Source organism: Typha angustifolia, chromosome 12 (assembly GCF_048772165.1).
Source record: "Typha angustifolia cultivar Huaian chromosome 12, ASM4877216v1, whole genome shotgun sequence".
NCBI lineage: Eukaryota > Viridiplantae > Streptophyta > Magnoliopsida > Poales > Typhaceae > Typha > Typha angustifolia.
The window spans coordinates 9858662-9881627 of record NC_133250.1 but is presented as its reverse complement, the minus strand read 5'-3'; the positions used below and the strand labels follow the sequence as shown (position 1 = coordinate 9881627).

The following is a 22966-nucleotide window of genomic DNA, read 5'->3' as shown; positions in this document are numbered from 1 at the left end:
ATAAAAAAAAAAGAGGAAAATTTATTTCCAAATTGAAAGATGAAAGTCAAATCAGGAGAGGAATTAAAAAAAAAATCGGATGGGTTATTTACAGAGAAAAGTTTTTTGATTTTAGTAACAACAAAATTAAGCTCTTAAAACTAAATACGTTTATTTTTCTTTAATATTAACTACACATATTTTTTTAATAAAATTTTATTATAAAATGCTAAATAAAAAACGAAAGAGTAATGATAGAAAGGATAAGATGAGTTTGTTTAACGGCCCGTTAGATTTACTGATGCGATTGGAATTTTTGTTAACCCGGTGATTAGAGATTGCAAGGATATATAGTTGTTATTAATTTCTATGGAGCGAGTTTTCCAGCAATGCTAAAAGGCTAAAGCAATAATAGCATTCTTTTATAGTCCTTTTTATCTCTCAGTACTGAGTCAACCTTTATATGTCATACTCTAATAAAAAATATTTTAAATATCAATCTCAATATCTAGGAAGAAAAAAAAATTAAACCTATAACCTCTGTCTTGAGTTAATTGAACTATAGTGAACTCATTTCTCATTAACAACATCGAAATAAGACTAAGATAAAACTGGGCCTCTTCTTAAATATAGACAAAACTAGGTCAACTAAGAATTTGTTGTGGTTAATTAAAGGCAATCATAAGTTACCAAGACCGAAAACAAAATTCACTTCCGGAGAGACCTCTTACATAGAGGTTGTGCCGTATCACTGTTTAGTATAATCATCATATTTTCATAGCAACAGAATTAAAATCCTAAGTATCAGAGCACTCACTAGTATGAAAATATCAGCATCCATAGAACTTGTCAACTGGAAACAAATACTTCAAAATGACATATTACAGTTCTAATTGATTAAAAAAATATCAATATGAAGAGCGTGTACTGTAGTTTGCAAGGATTCAGTGGAGTAGAACAAGATGAGAACAAAGCCTAACTTAGAAAGTCGAGAAGAGCTGTCAAGCTGGCATTTCTGCACTAAGACAAAACTGATAAACTACAGGGACTTGCTGAACAACCAGCCAAATGAGATAGGCACCAATTGATTTAAGAAAAATTTCGAACCGAACATATTAAGAAAAACTCCAGGAGATCTTGCCAATACGTTCTGAGGTTAGAGAGTGCACCCATTTGTACAAGTGCTAAATAACCGTGGATGGCAAAATAATACATTGGCCCTTATAAGGCAATCCTTCTTCCAAGATGTACAAGGTTCTGCAGTCACCGCGAGCAACCTGCAGATATATTCTGATAACGCCATCCACTGCAAAGTCTGTCAAGAAATCATGCTGCCCATGTCTGTTCACTTACCAGTGTCTGCAGCAACCTTTTCATGGAGAGCATCCTCAAGTGGAACTTCACTGGTTGGCAACTCTGAACTACTGTTACAATTTATGGATTCAGGAGGTTCTTCTGAATTGGCACATTGACTACCACTGCTAGACTTTGGCAAACTTTCAGCAACCACATTCTGTGGTTCACTGCCAGACTTTGGCACACTTTCAGCAACCACATTTTGTGGTTCACTGCCAGAATTTGGCAAACTTTCAGCAACCACATTCTGTGGTTCAGGAGATGCCACTACATCTTCAGCTTCTCTATCATTTTCATCTCCTAATGCTGGCAAGCATTTGCTGGCATCAGAGGAAACCTCATCCGTGGTATCCTTGCCTTTTTCCAGTTCAGGCTCTGCATCTGAAACATGTGGATCTGGGCCCTTTTCAGGAAAGTTACCTGATGTCTCCCTCCATTCAACAAACTCTGGTGGTTTCTCATCTACAACTGTACTCAACTGTCTCGTATCATCTTCAGAACTCTTTATGGGACCATTCCCCAAAACCATGCTTGTAGTTTCTACTTGACTAGTCCCTAAGTCAGTCACTCGAGAAGATGCTGCTGTGTCAGTTACATCATCGTTTTCACCAACAATGACTTCATCAGTCTCATCTATATTTGGTGACATCTCATCTGAGTTCGGAGATGGTGAAGCAAGAGAGCCAATGGAATTAACTGCTCTGTCATCCTCAAATGCAAACCAATTTGAGTTTGTAAAAAGAGAGCTGCTATAAAGCATATTCTTGTTTAGTTAGAAATCAGTAGCAAAATTAGAGAAGATTCAGTGATGTATCAAGTTGCTATTACAAGAAAAGAACTACCTTTCCTGGTCATCACCCAAACGCAGGGAAGAAATAACAACTTCAGCAGATTCATCATCGAAATAAACATCCTGTGAGCATTAGTCAAAAAAAAAAAATGATGAGAAGTGTCGAAAGAACAATTTTAATTTTTCAAACATCTTTAGGACAGAAAATCAACCACTCTAGTTTTCTTTTTTGTTTTCTATATGCACACGCCAAAAGTGGATTTCCACCCAGAAAAATCTATAGCTACTAATGGTTCTTGCTACGACCAAGCAAAACAAGAAGCGATCCGACCATACCTCATCATCTCGTTCAAGTGATCCTTGAGCCTGCATACATCATTGAAACTAATTAATATTTTGAATAGCCAATGAATTTGAATATCATGAGAACAGTTCCTAATCTAATAATACACTACATGAAGATGATGGCTGAAATAAATTCACTCTGCAACATCATGATATAATCAAAAGCAATCCTAAAACAAGAAGCTAGAAGATTTCTCTGCTGCTATGTACAGGTCCTGCTACCAATATAAAACATACAAAACTCAAAATTCATCTTTGTATTCTCCACAGCAAACAACAATGATGATTCTAACAAAGTGAAAGTAATAAGACAAGAAATCGAAAATAGACATTACAACCCATATGTCTTTTGCAGTAAAATATATTGACGCAAGCAAGCATTTTGTGAAGTTTAGTGATTGTTGTATAGTGCATGTAAATGTAAGGTTAATCTACATTTTAATTTCAAGACAACATGCATTTTTAGTCATTGGTACTGCATTAAAAATCCCAGAGTCAAGTTATCTTGGGTTAAAAATAAGGAAAATTTGTATATAATACCCTGCTTTATAACGTAATTATGATTTACACCCTATATTTTCACTATTTGTAAATCAAGTCTTATGATTTAGCGAGTATTTATATAAAACAGTCTAAGTTAGATTTAAACTAACATGGTGAGAATATTCTGTTAAGTAAATATATTTTATTTCTAAAATGACTAAAATGTTAGTATGACTTAGTTAAAAGTATTTTCGTAATCTTCTTAATATAGTTAATTTAACTCAGAGATTTAGTTAAGTTTAACTAACTGATCTCACGGCATAATATTTTCTGTACATATATGCTAAATTATAGGGATCGATTTGCAAATAGTAAAAAAGTAGGATTTAAACCACAATTTCATTAAAAAACAGGATGTTATATGCAAATTTTCTTAAAAATACACGGAAGCAAGCGCTAGCAAGACAATACAATTGATGCTCACCTCATCAATATCATCATTACTATATATCCCATATCGAAATGCCTGGCTCAAGTTATTAGCAAGCGCGGCCACATCGTAATCCCTATCCCTAAAGTCCTCATCATCGCTATCTCTATTTCTATCCTGCAGTGACATTGGACGTCTGCAATGAACGACACAAAAGAAAACAGGTTTATCTACACCAGATAAATTTTATATAAATGCAGTAACCTCAAATAATAGAAACAAGTGAAGAACGCATCATAAACTAATTCCTACGTCATGCCCAAAGAAGAAAGCACAATTTAATCCACATGATGCCAATATTAATATCATAATCCGGTTAGTATTTCAGTTTCTACATTTCAATAGTGATCTAATATAAGCACCTAGTATGATCAGCAATTACAAAAAGGCAAGTAGAAATTTCTGTTTTCTGATGAATATTTTTCCAATTTAACGAATTATTTGAAGGACGAGAAAATCATGAATTTAACTTCTATCAAAAGTAAAAGTTATACAAACTCTTTTTTCTGTCAAGAATTCTGGAGTTTCAGGAGGAAAGAATAGTCATCTAAATCCTATTCACAAGCTGGAGGTACATACTCTGAATAAATAAACCAAAGATATTCTTCTTATCATTCTTTATTTTAAAAATCTGAAGTTCCAATAGATAATAGTTTGATATGGTAGAATAACAAACAAACAATCGAGCAGAAAAAAAAAATCGATGCATAGTTTAGTAAATGGCCAAGATACAAAGAAACCTTACCCACAGACCCACTGCAGAACATTTTCAATTGCATTGCGTTTGAGCAGGACATTTTGATGCCAATCGATCCATGCACTATTTTGCTGTCAATCAAGATCAAGCCAACTATATAAGATTTCCCCTCCAATTAAGAAATGGCGCAACCACACCTACTACTAGTGATCTTCACATAATAATCACATTGTTCAAAATTCTGATGGAAGCTGCATGTGTAAACTTTGCAGTGAGTTGTAAAAGAAATTAACCATAAGCACAAGGAATAATGAACATAGTCATTTCAAAGTTTCTCTGTATATGAGAGATGGCCTTAATTCTTTAAAAGTTACTTTCACGTATCAAGATGTATGATGTTGGCATAGTTTAGTCAGTAAAGGAAGAAAGTCACTAGAAAGAGTTCTACATTAGTGTTTGGTCTTAGGAAGTATTATTAATACAAGTAAAAAATTATTTACGCAAGCCCCATCTAAGTACCATCACAATTTGTGACAGGAGTTAAATTTAAAAATAAGAAAGAAAATGTGTATGTCCAATTGTAAACAAGCACTTTTAAAATATGAGAAAGAATACAACTTAGCTCTATCTATCTACTTTTCCACATAACTAGTATCATACAAGATACCCAAAGCTAAGATATCGTATTCAAATGATTAACCTGCAAGTGTGTCTGGATTATGCTGCTATTATTTCCCAACTGAATAAGCTTGTTGGCTATGCGTGTCATGTGACCAACATTCCCTATCTTTGGAGGTGATTTTCCCTCTGAAGGAACTGTATGCTGCAAAAGGAAGTTGTAATAAGCATGGTATCACCAATCTGAGAAGGCAGAAGACAAGATAACCTAATAAAGAGGGGTGGGAGGACTACAAGAGGTAGAATAGTAAGTGATTAATGCAAGAATCAGGTCGAGTCTCTATACTTTTGTGAAATCAGTTGACAAGGTAGACTGCTTCTCTGCTTCAAGAATTTTGTCAACAATTTTACACTCATTAAGAACATGCTCAATAAGCAGGCTCCGCCGACTCTCTAAACATGAATAAATAATGTTCTCCACATGGTGATGCAAGAAGTTGTTGAAAGGATACCTGTAATATCATGAATTAAATCTAAAATTTTATAAAATTCGTGGGATAGAGTTGAAGTAAATACTAAAATAAACACATGCAACATACTCAAAAAACAAATCTATGACACATCTTATTGCTCCAAGTTGGATCAGTTGTGTTTCAGCAGTTTCACTTCCAATTGAGAGCAAAACGGAGATGAACTCTACAATCTGTAAAATAAAAACCAATTAAACCACAATAAGCAAGGGCAGTAAACCAAAACTGCTAGTACTACTCCACAAACAATACACATACATATATTCATATGTGTACAAACCAAGACAAACACAGACCAAACATGGGATTATTATGACTAATAAGTTCATGGGGCATCAAGCCACATCCCTGAAATTCATATCAGATTCATTATGATCTAATATGCTGCATCAAAACGATGTGCGCTACATATGGGAACTTGTGGGACTTCAGGAATCTCTCTGAAGCTTGTCAACTTATCATTCATCTACTGTAAAGGAGGCTCACAAATGCAAGATTAGTGGTCTCTGTGAAACAGACAGGAACCTATTTCCTCACTTCCTAAGAAACAGTTCTCTGATTCTTCTAACCTCCAACTTCTCTGCATAGTAAGAGAAAAAAGGTACCAGGACTTCATTGCTAGATGATTTAACTACATAAATGTCATTCAACAAATAACCAGTTAATACAATGTTGGCTAGTTGGATTCTTAATCTATCTCTTACTTTCTAATATGCAGCCCCCATACAATCCAGAAGTGAATATTATTAATAGAGGTCCTTCCGGATATCCGTAATTCTGTATTTTCAATTCCTCATCACTCACGGAGATATTAATGACATCAGCAATTCAGCATCACACCACTGCCATAAGATTAGTTGACCCAGTAAAATTCCATTCCTCACCAGTCACCACTCTATGCAGGTCAATACCCTAAAGATCTGTATCAGTGCTACTGGCCCACCAAGGGGATTAGAATTCCAAAATGAATCAAGATTAACATGATAATTTTCATTGCCTCAATGATAGACTTGCAGAATATCTTAAGTTAATAAATCACAAATTTGACAACCAACTTTCAAGCATAAAAGAAACAAATGAATTGTGTTATATGGTAATCTGTTCAAAAATCATGTCTGGAATAGTGGCAGAGTTCCTATATAACATGATACCTTCAAACGATGTTTTCCCAGCGGAGGCTGTAAATTTCCATATGTGGTAGGCAAAACACTTTCATCGGAAGAAACATCCAATAATTTCAGCAAGTCACCTGCAATATGATGTCACAACTCTCAAGTAAGGACACATGCTATGGCAGATAAAAGTGGATATTGAAGTCTTTAATTCAGAAATTTACAGATGTCTACAGAAAGATGCTCAATTAAACTTTTGGCGACAGTTTCCAAGGATTAAAGAAAGTGCACTTTTGCAATAGGCATAGCATAACCCTCACACTGACACTGATATGGGTGTCAAAATGCAAATCACCCATTAGGGAGTAGGGACAACATGTAGTAGATGATCTCCAATCTTGCTGGTATCAAATAAACCAAATTTAGATTCCCATTTTCTCAACCACCAATATAAACAGTAATGGAGACAATAAGTAATGTAATTGGCTACAATTCTTGTGCCAAATTGGTTCAGGTACAATTCATATGTGAATAAACATAGAAAAAGGATACTAAAATCATATTGGTGTATTAAGATATTATCTTAAGGACAAGAAATTGTAATTATAATTCATCAAAATTATGAAGCATGTATTTAGCAATGAAGCAGGTAGGACTTCTGGTGCTCCCTTGTAGATCATCTACACTGAGTCAGGCAGTCATACACATTACATTAAGATAAAGTGATAAACTAGAGTTTTCATATAAAAAAACTCATAAACATAATATTCTACTAAAGGAGGACCACCAACCTAGGCTCTCCAGAATGCCATCAACTGTCTCTGGACTAGCAGTAACCAGTGTTCCATGACTTAGTTGACTTCGAAATGCCTGGTAGGAAGCTGATACTAGTCTCTTAGGATCTAACAATGATATGCATACTGACAATGAGTGAACCAATACTGATTTAGGCCTTGAATCTTCAAGTGCATGACGAAACAATCTCCCAACAAAACTGCATGGAATAAATCAAAGAGGAACATGTATAACAATTTGATTAACCTAAAAGATAAAAAATTTAAAGCCTAAAAGCATTAAAAAAATCATTCAAATGAAGACATTGAACAGCTATTTCTCGATAAATACCAGGGACTGCAAATCTTTGCGGCAAGAGCAGGGGGAGCATATCTAGTTACAGCACAAAGAATTTCTGCAGCATTGGCATGCACTTCAGGAGAATCCTGTTAAGTAAAGTACAAAATGAATAGATGGAGAAGTGGCACACTGGTCCCAAAATTAGAACACTAAATTTGAAACTTTCAGTATGCACGCAAGCAAAATGCTTTAATTAACTAAGCCTATGCTGAATATACTTTCTGATGTCATAGATAAACAACTCATAAGATATACAGTATATAAAATACCACATTGATGATAGACCAATCAAGTATGAGCATTCATGTCAATAAGTACTCTAAAATAGCTCCCAACCTACAGATCTGGAAAAGGGTGGAATTTGTGCTTGTTTTGCACTTCTAGCATATAGATGGGCACAAATAGGCATGACCTGCGATTGCTTAGAGATTGTTTTTGTCACTCAGTGTTCGGCATAACTTTTTCCTGACTGCATTAGCAAGGGATATGTATATTGTAAAGAAAGAGAGTACAACTTATTCTCATGCCAAAAACAGCAGGATAAATTGTTCCAATGGTCCTGGTACACTTTGATCTATAAATTTTATGTGCACTACAGTCCAATGATGGCCATGCCGACCGGCGTGTGGAGTGCTAGTCGGCACTTTTCATGCCGGCAGCGTACTGGCATGTGGCATGGGTGGTGCCGCACGACACCCCTCCTAGCAGTTTCGCCGCTCGCCATCGACCTTACCTCTCCACTGTCTTTGTCACCCCTGAGTGAGAGGCAAACAACGCACTCATCAGGTGCCCTAGCCCGAGGAAGAAAGGGGCAACGAGTCGGATCCAGTCAATTAATAACTTAAGTTGTAATCGATTCGATCCGACCCACTGGCCTTTTCATCCTCCTCGAACTAGGGCACTCGATGGGTGTATCACTCGCCTCTGGCTAGGAGCAACGAGGATAGTGGCAATGGCATGGTCGGCGGCGAATGACGTCAGTGAGATCATCGGCGAGCGTGGAGATCAACGGCGAGCAGCGAAAGGAGAAAGTGAGTAGTCTCCCTCTCTTGCGGCACGGCCGGCAAGTGCTGCACCGATGGTCGGCAAGGGCCGTGCCTGTGACATAACCATCCTTGTTGCAGCCTATACATATTTTTTTTATTTAAAGAAACAAGAACAAACCTTTAGCCAGTTTGGATGGGATGGGCGGGATGCACAAGATCCCCGTGCATGCTGATAAAGAAGTGAGTCTCACAAGATAATAAGACTATTAGTCTGCCTAAAACTGTTTTAATGAGGAAAAGAATCACTTTAGCTCAATTGAGTTAGATATGTCTCACAAATACTAGTGAAACAATCAAGGCCAATTTGTCGTGCCTTGATAGATGGCAAAAGTACTAGTCACGAAAACACCATCTTAATATCAGAAACATCATAGGTAATAAGATAAAGTTGACGTAAAAAATTAAAAAATTAAAAAACATCGAGACAAATACAAGGGGGAAAGAGTAGATAAAAACCTATAAATGACATAGTGACATATAGTTAAAAGCAGATTACAAAGTCAATGGTAACTTCTACATTACGGCAACAGAGGAGGAGAGTTTTGTCTTCTACTTTTATCAACGAATAGTTCAAGCTGGCCAGCTGTTTGTTTTTGTTTGCTTTTGAAGACTCCAGATCAGTGTTATTTAACTTCATTAATAATGCTAGGTTCAGTGGCTATCAAGCTTGATCATATACTAATATGGGCCAAGGCTATGATCGTCAACAAGAAGATATTAAACATCTCAAGGCAAAACAATTCAAGTTAAAGCATGATATTACTTAATAACTTGATTAGACATTGCAGCCCACTATTACATGCTTCAATCATCCTCCTCAACTATATTATTCCTTTCAGCAGTCATATATGAGCATTTCATTCCTCTCCATCAATGTAATTACCACTTGTTAATATACAATGAGACAGTCCCAATAATGACTAGGGGCAACTATTTACTTTTGATCTATATGCGATAAATTCCATGTCAAGCAATGGCCCAAGTGCTGAAAATGTTTTTATAAGGCCATGTTTTCTTTAGAAATAAAGTCAATTTTAGAATAGATATTCATCTTTATTATTCCTAAAATAAAGTCTTTATTCAAAAATAATTATTCTTTGTTTACTTATATTCTAAAATAAGGATATAATTACCTTTAATGTGATATAATGTGAGAAAAAGATAAAAAAAATTATGTTTTTATGAAATTATCATGAATACCCTTTAATTTGATATAAAATAAGTTAATGAGATAAATATCAAGGATAAAGTAGTAATTGAAATAGTGTGTGATATAAGATGTAATTTTGGTAAATAGTATTTGTATTCTAAAATAGGGTAATTATGGTGTTCAGCTGTTATTCTGAAATAAAAAGATATAATCTAAAATAAGAAAAAAAAATTATTCCTGAGGTGAACAAGGGCTAAGTGATTTTAGAAATTAACGCCTCAAGAGAATAGATTCATGTGTGCAATTGGACCAATTATTGCTTACACGGCAACATCTACCATGCTCGAAATGGGATAGATAATTAAGACAAAAACAAGTGTCCTATTGACTACAAGCCAAAACAGGATATGCAAGCAGCATATAATAAATTTATCATTTCCCTAATGTCCAGTCCATAAAATCTACACCACCTACAAATTTATGTCCCATTAAATATTTGATATCCAAAGATCCTTAGTAGTAAAATCATCATAAATATACACTCCCTTTTCTGCCCGGATGACTGTTGGGACCTTTAAAACATAGGTCTTTATATTTGACAATGGACCAAATGATGAGCAAACAATATTAAAACCTAAATCTTGATATTTTGCTCCTAATAATTAGAAAATCCATAGACATGTGGTCTTCAAAGACATGGTTATTAGAAAATTGTTATTGGTGTTTTTGAATATTAAGTTTCTTTTTTCTTGGCAATAGTTGTATCTTTCATGATTTTATCTTTTATGGTATTTTATCTTTTATATTTTCTTTTTCTTTAGATGGTGGCAGGGTTCAAGTATCATTCTCAACTCAAATTCATCAAGATGACTGTCAAACAGAATATAATGTTGTTTGAAAATGAAAAGAAATAGTACTACAAGACCAAAAATAAAGATTATGTTGCCATCAACACATACCGATGAGCTAAACTTATCCACAATCATCTCAAGAACATTAGTATCTTCTAGCCATTGCATCGTATCCGCATAATTGGAATACATACTTTCGTCAGCACCAATTAATCGAATTAGCACCTGGTTTACAAGAGAATAAAAGAAGTAAAGAAGTTAACTCATCTACACTTAAAGAATGCTATGAAAAATAAGAAAAGCCATCTAGAAATGGCTTACCTCCATTATAGAAGTGATCCCTAGGAGATCGACAAGTTGGCTGATTATCTCCGGATGACCCTAGATGAGAAAGAATGCAGGAAGTCATCATGAATGCAAATAACAAATCCATACAAAATGTTCACATCATGTAAACATAGATATTTACAGCTTTACAAAATAGTAATTTTCAGCAGTTAATGCAATCCTGCAAATGATGTAATATGAGAGGCACAGATGTAATCAAAATTCAGTATAAGGGTACTGCCCAAAACTATTAATATGACAACACAGTCATAGTTCCAAGAGACTTATGTTTCAAGGTTGATGAGATAGAGCTTCTTATTTATTTTCACTCAACTAGTAGGTTGTTCAGGGGCAAAAATCGAATAACATTCTCAAGTAGAACACAACTCTAGTTAGTGAACTTTGATTATTCAAACGTACTTAATAGTTAATACTCAATGAGCACATCTGAGAAGGTGGTTCATATTGCATCAAAAGACTGTAGGCATGATAAACACAAATTTGCAATCATTCCAAACATGTTTTAGACTGAAGAGTGCTATGAAGTATGGCTGTTGAATTCCAGTTTAGATCTACAGATAAGTGAGACTATATGATTAAGTAACTGAATTTCAATCGATGGGGAAAAAATTAAATAACTGGACTGAAATAAGAAAGATGACTTTATCCCACAAAATCAAAGAATATATACCTGAACATAAGTCATTAGAGGGATTGTCTTTCGCAGCATCAAACATATTACAACCTAGAGAAATAAAGAAAACAAGTTATCAGGTATCTTAGGAGATAAAGATTTTGATAGAGAAGAAAAGAAAATCTAAAAGAATATCACTCCATGAGTAATAAACTCAACAGCCAGTGACGCAAGAAGTCAAGAAGTACAGAGCCACAGACAATAAAACTGCGAAATGATATAAAAGTACCTTACTAAAGTAGCCTGCCAATAATGTACTATGAGGGTTCTCTGGCTTCAGGAAGGAGAAAAGCAAATTCATCAGCTGCACAGAAAGAAGAAACAGAGGAAACACATATATGAGGATATAATTGTTCATCTTCAAAAGCAAAATCAAAACATTAGAAGATGATTTTTCAAGATAAAACATAAAACAAATTGCTTACCTCTTCATCCTCTACTAAAGTTCTCAATATGATATCAACCTCGCAGGTAAATATCTCGCATGCCATAAAAGGAAACCTGTATGACAAATTCCAGGCAAAAGAATTGAAGAAATAAATCATTCAGTAAGTAGTTGCAAAAAGAAACAGTTATATATGTCAATTAGCAAGGATTTACTTAAAAGTTCGCTTCTTTTCAGCATCCTCTGGAGCTTCTTCTACAATATAGTGGAGTAATTGCTCCACTTGAGCTCTACCTCGCAAACTACAAATAATACAAAAAACATGAAGAAAGGAACAAATTGATTTCATCATAAGCATATGTTCTTCATAATTCAACAGTATAAAGTTCTTAGATATACTGAATACTTCACAAATCAAGCATTATAAATCACTTTTCACTTTACACCAAGAATTGCAGAAATTATTCAAAATAAGACTCTTCTTTGGTGAACTTTAGAACCATTCAACAAGATTTTCTTGAAAAAGAATACAACTGTCTAAATTCAAATAGTTGGACCAAATCTTTTCTTCACAATTGCTAGAAAAGATGGGAAACTGCTTCTTCCTTCATAGAATTTGTTTTCAAGTTCTGTTTTTTTTTTTCCTTAATTTACTGTTTTCTCTTACTTTTTTAACTCTTTCAGTGTGTATCTATAATACGTAACAAGTCTAGAATTGATATATTCAACATTTCAGTTCTAACTAATGTTTTCCTGAAATAATCATAAAAACAATTGATTTCATCTAACCATTGAAGAATAAACATCCTTTATCCACAATATTATAACTAACATCATCTAGCAACAATTGAGGAACCACAACTCTTATGTTTTGATCGAATGACCTTTCCCACTTATGTCTCTTGGAAGGGTGATTTTCATATGTCACAACCTTTGAATACTTATTTCCCTAGAATCCTATTAATGCTGCAGCAACCTTATAATCCATTTGAATCCAGGACTAAATTAAACATTGATGGATCTTACAGTCATGAAGTTTCATATTGTAATGCTAATTACTTATTTGGAACTCCAATGGAAGGCTAATCTGTGCAAAATCCTATAAATTATCAGTTCTAGTGCCCTATAATCCAAGTCATCAAAGTTGAGTGAAACCATTACATACAAGATTAAGGTATACACACACAAAGACCGCCAGTACGTCATGATTCCTTGTTACTCTAACAGATCTCCTCATAAGACAATGCCTGACGAGAGCATGAGGTTAATGAGTATCAGTTGTGAACTTGTGATTGTAAATTTTGTTGAGTTCTGCAGTCAACTTAAATATTAAATATGTATATTGCCAAACTATATTGGACTAGTGGTAGAATTTTCGAAAAGAAAATCACTATCATGCCTTATGGAACTGATCAGGCCCTTCAAATCTTATGTTGATTTTTAAGTAAAAGATTTTTCAAAAACTTAAGACAATTTTGATATACTTATTTCCCTTTGGCCTGCTGCGATAACATGTTTTCCCTATAGAAGAAAAGCAAAAAAGAAAGAAAGAAAAAACAAATTGAGTACAACCCATTTGAACATTCAGGGTATTTGCATACTCAAGATTAAGCAATTTGTCCACTATTATATCCTAAAACTTCACAAAAATGCATTATTAATGTTGTTTTCATCTTCAGATAACTTTTTTGCAAATTGCATAGTAAGGCACATTACTAAAGGAAAAGTTTAATACGTCAGACTATTAAAATAAACTTAGAGTGGCAATAGAACAGAATCTCAATGACGAGGTGAAAAAAATATATTTTTACAAATTGATAAGACGAGTATTCAGTGCTTTGCATTCTTGAATTATTTCGTCCTCATCAAGAAGCTCTTCCAACTTAAAGTTTTCCTTGTCTAAAATAGTATCCACCTGTATAGAGAACAAATTGAAAATGTCAGATTGTTTCCTTCCAATGCAATGGACTTATAAACCTTGGACCAAAAGTATTTATAAAAAATAGAGCACGTGATCCAAGATAAAGGCAGGCGGTAAAAGAGTGCAAGTAAACCATACCAATGAAAAAAGTGCCTCAATATAATGAAATATAAAGAGCAGAAACATCATGACAACAGCAATTTATACCAAAATAGCTAGTACTACTATGACTGAGAACCGCAGTTCTAACATCCCCATGCTCATATGAAGAGCAAAATAAAGTTTTAAGCTTTCTCGCATGAGAAAGACGTCAATGAGTACTTCTACTGATATTCCACAAATATAAAGTCTGTCAGCATACTGATTGCACTGGTTGCAACCTAGCAGATATGGAGCCACCTAAACTTGTAATGCCACAACTGGAATGAGGATAACAGGATAATTTGTCATAAATCCAAGAGAAAATATGTATACAAGAGAACTGCTAGGGAACAGAATAAGTGTGCTAGGAATAAGTTAATATCTGGAAGTACGCTAAAATAAATGGATTAAAATGAAAATTGCTGCAGTACATATAGAACTACAATGGGAAACTATTTCCAGATTAGGCAAAAATTACAAAGATAAACATGACAAATGCTGTTGCAAACTTGCAATATGAAAGTACCTCAAAAAGCTATTCCATTTGCCCCAAATAACAAATACCACCATTTGTTCATAAAAAGGCAACATAGCTTAATACTATTATCGGTTCTGCTATTCCCATTAGTTTCATTCTATCCTAGTGTTTAAATCGGCTACGGAAAGAAAAGGAAAAGCGCTTAATTATCATAGGCATACCCCAAAACAGCTAAAAATTGCCTAATGCATATTCTTCATCAATAAAACGGCTACCAACTCAACCCGCAATGTACGGTAAATCCAAATAGAAGAGGGAAAAAAAAAATGTTCTCCGCATTGTACACCTTCACAGACAAAGAATCCCGTAAGGTGCCAAAACTGAATCTAATCGAATATACGAAGCTACCAAAGATATGCCAGCAACCGGCGAATCAAGCGAAGAACAAAGGAAGCAAGGACGGAAACCTCGTCAAAGTCGGATCGCAAAACTCACCGGCGAAGCCGCGGACAATCCAGTCATGCGCCAGAACATCTTGACGGAGCCCAATCGGGAGATCCCAATCCCTTCGCCTCCAGATCTAGGGTTCCAAACGCCCGAACCCCCGCCGCGCGCCCCCACAAGAACACCGCCGACCTGAACAAAGCCCTAGAATTCGAGACGCAGGCCGGAGGATTCGATCGAGGAGGGTTTGGTTGGAAGGAAGGAAGGAAGGAAGGAATCGGGTGGAGAGAGCAGTGAAGGGGAACAGCGAGCCCTTCGATCGCGGGATTGGAGCGTGAGGAGGGGGGGAACTTTTGGGGGTAGTTTATCAATTATTGCTATACATGGGGAGGAGTATTTAGAAGGTTGGGTTTGCTCGGATACATGACTTGTAGTCGTAGAAGATAGATTTGGTTCCTCTTTTTTTAATTCGTAAATTTGGGGAAGTGGGAATGGGGTGGAGAGCTGATGATGGTTTGATGGGTGATCCATTTGACATCTCTATAAGGATGATAAGCTGCAAATCCAAGGGTTAATTTGCAATTTGTTCTGGAAATTTTGATAATTAGAATGATATATTTACAATAAACCAATATTAATGCTGTAATGTTTTTTTTTAATTATTTTCTATAAGAAATAAAGCAAGTATAAAATAACATAAATTACCTAATATGTACAACTCTGTTGTTTGCTAACTCCTTCGATCGAATCTCTAAACATTGTACATTTTTTATGGAAGTCTGTATTTATTCTTTTATTTTCGGTCTCTTTAGCAGTAGATTTGTGACGTTAGTTTCTTTCGGTGGGTGATCGTTAATCTTTCTATTTTAGGGATTCATAAAGTCGTGCTTTAAACTACTGGATTAATAAAACTCGTAGATTGATTATAAACGCTTTGCTCCTAAGAATTTACCAGGCCCTTAGACTTGAAGCTTTATTTTTAATATAAGCAATATTTATTATAGGCTAAACGTGAGAATTGTATTGAAAGTTTTATTTGCTTCTTTCTATGTATCATGTTGCATTATTGTAACTTCTTAACTTAAAATAGAATAATAATAATAGCAATAATAATATTATCATGTTGCTGTGATGTCGTAACGTTGATATGATAGAATAATATTATAATATACATAATAACAAGTGACAACAACTTCCTTCCATTTAGATATTTTAATTATATTTTAATATTATAATATATCATCTCCATTTTGAAGTTTTACAGCCTTCAAAATGTCAAGCTAGAAAGATTAAGATGAAATTAGCAGACAAAAAGATATATTAACTTTCATAATTAATTGATATAAAACAAAAAAAAACTATATTTTAATTATTTTAGTTAATGTTTGTTTGTCAAGCAGTTTTAAGTAATACATATAAAAATTCAGAGAGTCTGAATTCTGGCAGACCCAAATGTGAGTTAATTATATATATTTTTCTTCATCTGTCCCAGGCTTCAACCACTAAGAGATGGGGTTATAGTACAGGCTTAAAGGAAGGAGATGGGAATAAGTTGGGATCTGCCCCTCTTTCTTCTTCCACTTTACATGGATGGTTTGGTGGCTTTATTTTTCCACGTTTGTTTGGCTGAGAAAAAGTGGAAAAAGAAAGTAGCCAAAGATCATGACTAACTGAGTTCCATTAATTCCGATCGGATCCGCTATCTAGCTTAATTTGAATAAATTTATTTTAAAAAAATTGGGATATGGATACATGTCTGATATAATTTTTTGATTCGGATATAGACATTAGATATCTGTTTATTAACATATTTGATTTATAACTTTTAGTTTGCTTATTTTAAATAGTGAATATTAATATTATTAGTAATGATGTGTTATATGTTATTTGTACAGATTAATTTTGTTAATTTTATATGTATTTGACATGTAAGAAATTTTTGTTTTGAAACTCTTAATATTTTTGTGTTAATTGTCTCTAGAATATTATAATTAGTTTAAATTCTATCAACATCCGTTTAAGATTTAATCTTAAATCTAAAAATTATTCGTATCTATTTAGTTAGGATATGGTTTTAAATTTTTGTTATTCATCTAATATCCGCATATGAATCCGTATCTGGACAAAAAAATGAATTCAAATATGTGTTGAGCATTATCTAATATGTATATAATCCGTTTTCACCCCGAATAAGAGTGAAATGAGAGAAATTTGGTGGTTTTGATAGAGCACTCACTTTTACTTTATTTTTTTTTCATCCAAATATTATAAAATAATAGATTTAGAAAGTTGTCAATTTATTTCTCTATTTTCTATAAACTAAACGCATTAGATTTTTTATTGGCGTTGTTACCTTTATTATTTCTATATTAAACGAATGAGATAAATTTGATAGTTCGATTGTTCTATTGGAAACTAGCCTAGCACCGTATCTTGCCCTCAACCTACCTCGCCTCAACATGGGCATTAATGACTATTGCAAACTATGTGGGCTGAGGAATGAGACAAAAACCCGCTTCCTTTTCTCGTGTTGGTATAGCCGGGAGGTTTGGTTGTAAGTGGACGTGGAGATAGATGGCGCCTCGAATTTAGCCTCAATGGTGGGCATGGGCTGGCTAGCAAAAACCTGGAAGCTAGCAAATCATAGTGATATTAGGTGGAGGCGATAGCGGTGACTCTTTAGGGTATTTAAAAATAGCAAAATCGAGCAGGTTTTGGCAGAGAATCTTCATTGCCGCTTAAGGTGACTTGATGGGTATTTTGCCTTGCTGTGGAGGTCGTTGGAGTGGGGTTGGGCTAAACTCAACGTCGATGGGGTGTGAACGCAAGACTATTGCCAAGGAGGGGTGCTGAAGCTAGATTAAGGGATGAAGATGGTATCTTAATTACCATTTTGTGGGAGCCAAGCGCAGGTGGATTACTAAAGCTTGGGCTCTCTGATGCCTAGGAATGGCCTTAGCTAATAGGTGTTACAAATTAGAGGTCGAGCTAGACTCTTCTTTACTTGTTCATATTTGTTGTAAGAAGACTAAGTGCTTCCGGAGTGAAATAGAGTAGCAGATTAAGTTGCCAAATGAAGTTAGCGTTAGAGTTGTCGAGATGGGGTCTGCTCATAAGCTCCCCATAGATTTGTGTAATCTCCTCCTTTTTGATAGCTCAACAACTATGGCTAATCTAAAAAAAAAAGATTTTTGTTTTAAAAATTATACTTCACACCCTATACTTTACAAACTTAGGGTTCGCCCCTATTTATATATTATTTTCCATAAACTTTGGATGTTTCTGAAAAATAAAGTCTAAAACGCAGCTCCAAATGTAGATACTGAATGCGGTGTAAATAGTAAATTCATAAAAATATGTCGTGTATTATATATAAAGAATACAAAACAGACATTATTCCATATTCAACTAGTATTTTGAATTTATATTTATATCCAGATAAGGCCATCCAAATAGGGATAAGATATATAGAAGGATATAAAAGTCTAATCCGTGCAGTCGTATCCAAATATTAAACATCTAAAAATCTAAATTAAAGAGATGCACTTATCACAAGCATTTTAGAAAGAATTTTTTTTAATTCCCTTAGAAATTTCAAATAAACACCGTATATATTTTAATTACTTTGTATAGAAAAACCCTTTGTGTTTGAGCTATTTGTAATCATACTCTTTTTTAAGCCTATAATTCTCATATCATATTCTAAATTATTCTAAAAATTAATACGAAAAAAAGTTGGGGTCGGATAATACTAGAGACGACCTTAATTACAAAATAACGAAAATACAGGGTGTTATTTGAAAATTTCCCGTTACCTTATTCACCCCGCTGAATCTAAACCCTATTCGTCTCCGCTCCTCCTCTCTCCGCGAGTAGCATCTTATTGCTAATAAATTTTCTCCTTCGCTTGGAGATCTGGTAGGCTATCTATTAAACACTTCATACGATTTCACTCCTTGATGTCGTAGATTTCTTAATTTTATGTTTGTTTTCTTTCGTTGGCAAGGTTTTGAATCAATTTGAGCCATTTTGATGATTCTTGCCCTAATCACGGAATACCGGTGTGATTAGATTCGAGTTTGTGTATAATTTCAACTGTATTGACATTACCAAGATGCTCCAATCGTGGGGATTTTCTTTCTAATTTACTTATTCTCTTAAAATTGCATGCACATCCTAGGAATCTGCATTTGGACGTGTACTTGCACTCTCAAATTGTTGGCAGTACTCTTTAGATAACTTTCTTGCTTCTATCTGTGGCTTTAGTTGTTGTTCTCCTGTTGTAATCTTAGCACAGATTCGACGAACTTGGAAAGTTGAAGTTACAATCGGAAAGGCCATAGCTTTACTAAGTTGGGTTAATCTCATTAATCTGTCGAGACCTAGTTCTAGAAGCTACAATTTATTCTTTTTTTGTTGAAGTTAAATGGGAAGAAACCATTTTTTCTTAACCACACTGTTTATTTTCATTATTATTTGATTTGGTGTGTGTGTGTGTATGTGTATGGGTATATTGTTGATTCTAATTTGATAGATTTTTTTTGCAGGTTTAGGAGCTGTTACAGACTTGATATCTAAGAGTTAAAAGCAGAGAAATGCTAGGTGGTTTGTATGGGGACCTCCCTCCACCTTCATCAACTTCTTCTGCTGATGAAGAGAAGAGCAGTAGTTCATCTGTTTGGTCAAGTAGTGCCAAAATGGCACCACCCACGCTGCGGAAGCCGGCCGCTGTGTTTGCACCACCGCAGTCTGTGATGAAGAGCCAACAATTGCAGAATAAGGCTAAGAGCTCAACCCAAATAAGGACTTCAACCTCTTTCACCCCATCGCCTGCATTGTCAGATAATGGCAAAGGTCCATTTCAGCCTGCTCTTGTTGGAGTCACATCGACCGTTATTGAGGAGTATGATCCTGCACGGCCAAACGATTATGAGGATTACAAGAAGGAGAAGAAGAGACGAGCTATGGAGCTTGAGATGAAAAGGGAGCTTGACAGGCGACGCCATGAGGATGAGGAGAGGGAAAAGGAGAGAGAGAGGGAACGCGAACGAAGGGAACGGGAGGCTGCAGAAGAGGAGAAAGATTACCAGTCAAGGTCTTCATCGTTGAATATATCTGGTGAAGAAGCATGGAAAAGGCGGGCAGCAATGAGTGGGAATTTGGGAACAGTTGCCCCCAGGTCACCTTCACCACCGCCAAGTGGAGAAGGCTTTTCCATAGGAAAATCAGGTTCGGCTGGACTAGGTGTTGGTGCAGGTGGACAGATGACTGCTGCGCAGAGAATGATGGCAAAGATGGGATGGAAGGAAGGACAGGGGCTTGGAAAGCAGGAGCAAGGAATCACAACTCCTCTGATGGCAAAAAAGACAGATAGGAGAGCTGGGGTAATTGTGAATGCTAGTGAGCCGAAGACAGAGAAGAAGTTAAAGAGTGTGAATTTCAATAGTCCGCCTACTCGAGTTTTATTACTCCGCAACATGGTACAGTCTTTCCTTCCTATGAGTGTCCATTTGTGGTATAACATAAATGTATATCTCTGTGCTTGATGCTAATTTGTTTTCTCTATTTTATTTTTTACCTTAATGTATTTCAAATATTTTATTTTATTCTTTCTTTCGCTTGGCTTGAAGCACACTCTTTTTTGTTTTTTGTGTTTGAATCTAGATAAATCTTAACAATTTCTTTTAAATACAATTTTTCCACTAGTTTCTAGATGAAGCAATGCATTATGTCTCTTCTATTGACAATTTTCTTCAGTTCTTTTGTTTTTGTGATTTTATATTATGGTAATATAATCTGGTAATGCAGGGTCAATTCCCTTCAGTTTCCTCATCTTGTATTATCCTAAATGGCTAAACTTACTGATCAACTTATTTGCTAGAAAGCTTAAGTTGCTAACTTTCACCTCTCTCTCTCTCTCTCTCTCTCTCTCTCTCTCTCATTTTTTCCTTCTGTAGAAAATAACCACTTTGTTGCATATGATCTAGTGTCAATCTAAGGCTATCCCTATTTGTAGACTATGCAGTTCTATTTCGTGAACAGCTGCTCAGGAGAATCTAGTGCATTTTTATACTCCTTTGACATGTTTCTCCACATTATATCCTCTCATATATCTATTGTTCTTTTCTAGTCATTTAGATTCTCTTATTATAGTTTTCTTTTTTGATACTGTGATGTATGCGAACTAGCCACTAACAACACCAAGTACTACTTTTATATCTGCCAAAACATCCTGGATGGCCGAACTATCTCCCTCGCTCTTAATTAACATCCTTAGGCTAAGGCATTTGCCTAAGACTTGGCCCCCTATCGCTTGACATTGTCTATATGAACACCCTATGGTATTACAATATAATAGTTAATGTTTTACTTAGTTTTCAAAGAAGAACCATAATATAGTTTTGGTGAACATTAAGGGAAAATGAAAATTGTATCTGGTGATATATCTGACTTTTTTGTGTCTATCAGACACCCTATCAGGCTATCAGGATTCCTATAGTCCTTCCTATGTAGGTTCTCTATATTATAGGACAATTCTTTCTCTTCTTTTCTGATGTCAAATATTCTCATTGAAATCTGAGAGAAATTTGTGCATGTTTTAGCCTTTTAGGTACAACTAAAGATTTTCTACATTGTATGTAAGTAGTTACCTTATATATGCTATATTTATTCCAATGTTACAAAAAGCAGCTTGTACAAAAACAGGCAATTAGGATTTAATAGTGGCTAAGGTCTGATAGTGCTCAATGCATAGTTGCATACTGTTTGCCATGGCGGACTTTTTGATCCTATTGCAAGTTCTGGAATATATTAGCAATTTACTTTTTATAAGCATCCTGGAAGATCCTGATCAATAATCTTCCAATGGATAAGTGAAGGTTTTCCAATAAAAGATAATAGGAGTAATATGAAGCAATTGAACTTTGAAAAACAAGAGTAATTCTACTGAGTTTGTGTTTGTGGAGTTTATAATTGTTCAAGTAAATTTATTCTCATGTAGATGTGATAAACCTTTTCATTTTCAGGTTGGTCCAGGTGAGGTGGATGATGAGCTTGAAGACGAGGTAGCATCAGAGTGTGCCAAGTATGGTACCGTGACACGTGTTCTGATATTTGAGATCACTGAGCCAAACTTCCCTGTGGATGAAGCTGTCAGGATTTTCATACAATTTGAAAGATCTGAGGAAACAACAAAGGCATTAATTGACCTTGAAGGTCGGTTCTTTGGTGGTCGGGTGGTGCATGCTACTTTCTATGATGAGGAGAGGTTCGGCAAGAATGAACTGGCTCCCATGCCTGGAGAAATTCCTGGATATCCTTGAAACCAATAATTTATGAACATTGGCTGATACAAAGTTATGAGGAGCCATGAACCCATGACCTATTGGAGTAAAAAAAATTGTAGAAGTCCTAGAAACCTTTGTCAAAGTTTTTGACAAAACATTAGCAACTGTTTTGAAGCTGCATCAAACTGTCGGAAGTTCTTCATATGGATCAATGAATGTCAGAATTATCATTCCTCAGCTGATCAGCTGTATTGATAGCTAAGCATTTCTTGTACGGTGTGCTAGCTTTCGCAAAACAGTAAAGTCCATATTATTGATGCATCAAAGTAGACGATGGACTCCTGTGAAGTTGAAAAAATCTTAAAGAACTACTTTATCATGTTCTATTTCTGGCTAATGCATGTAGCTTGTAAATTGTCACTAGGGATTTTAGATGTATTTTGACTTGTGACCAAATTCTTATTTCATGTTCACTGCTAAGTTCATTGTTACTGATCTGCTGCTAGAATTATGAGAAAGGCCATATAGATGATATAATCACAGATCAAGGAGGATTCCCATTCCCCTGTATGCGCATTACTCCTACTGGTGTGCCAGATATGAAACTTGAAGTTCTGGTATCCAGCATCATCACTAGGAAAAATGGTGAAGGAAATAATTGCAGCCTCCTCTTTGCCTCTGTGGAACATACAGATCCTTGAACTTTGTT

The 22966-nt window shown here is 35.1% G+C and overlaps 2 protein-coding genes across 3 annotated transcripts; one reads left to right on the top strand and one right to left on the bottom strand.

Moving 5' to 3' along the window:
* Positions 1–796: 796 nt before the first annotated feature.
* LOC140771699 (uncharacterized) lies at positions 797–15394 on the bottom strand. 2 transcript variants are annotated; one of them, XM_073113311.1, is made up of 19 exons: positions 15023–15394; positions 13799–13902; positions 12203–12289; positions 12028–12103; positions 11832–11906; positions 11600–11653; positions 10903–10962; positions 10690–10806; positions 7526–7620; positions 7192–7394; positions 6440–6537; positions 5358–5461; positions 5105–5270; positions 4841–4963; positions 4189–4271; positions 3438–3579; positions 2462–2491; positions 2178–2248; positions 797–2084 (listed from the first exon to the last, which is right to left on the bottom strand). In XM_073113311.1, exons 1-19 carry the CDS (start codon positions 15059–15061, stop codon positions 1325–1327), a joined length of 2487 nt encoding a protein of 828 aa, XP_072969412.1. In that variant the 5' UTR covers positions 15062–15394; the 3' UTR covers positions 797–1324. The 2 variants fall into 2 exon arrangements, with proteins under 2 accessions (XP_072969412.1, XP_072969413.1); XM_073113312.1 differs by having other exon boundaries at positions 797–2081; positions 15023–15392.
* A 3395-nt stretch (positions 15395–18789) lies between these two features.
* On the top strand, positions 18790–22636 carry LOC140772453 (DNA-damage-repair/toleration protein 111). The gene is made up of 3 exons (XM_073114527.1): positions 18790–18889; positions 19519–20451; positions 21997–22636. Exons 2-3 carry the CDS (start codon positions 19567–19569, stop codon positions 22291–22293), a joined length of 1182 nt encoding a protein of 393 aa, XP_072970628.1. The 5' UTR covers positions 18790–18889; positions 19519–19566; the 3' UTR covers positions 22294–22636.
* The last annotated feature ends 330 nt before the right edge of the window (positions 22637–22966 follow it).

Coding starts and splice junctions, on each gene's coding strand:
- LOC140771699 (XM_073113311.1), bottom strand. CDS start 15,061: ATGTTCTGGCGCATGACTGGATTGTCCGCGGCTTCGCCG. Junction 11,654..11,831: donor TGGCAGGCTACTTTAGTAAG/GTACTTTTATAT, acceptor TTATTTCTCTAG/GTTGTAATATGTTTGATGCT. Junction 3,580..4,188: donor GTTCTGCAGTGGGTCTGTGG/GTAAGGTTTCTT, acceptor CGTTCATTGCAG/ACGTCCAATGTCACTGCAGG.
- LOC140772453 (XM_073114527.1), top strand. CDS start 19,567: ATGCTAGGTGGTTTGTATGGGGACCTCCCTCCACCTTCATCAACTTCT. Junction 20,452..21,996: donor TTTTATTACTCCGCAACATG/GTACAGTCTTTC, acceptor TTTCATTTTCAG/GTTGGTCCAGGTGAGGTGGA.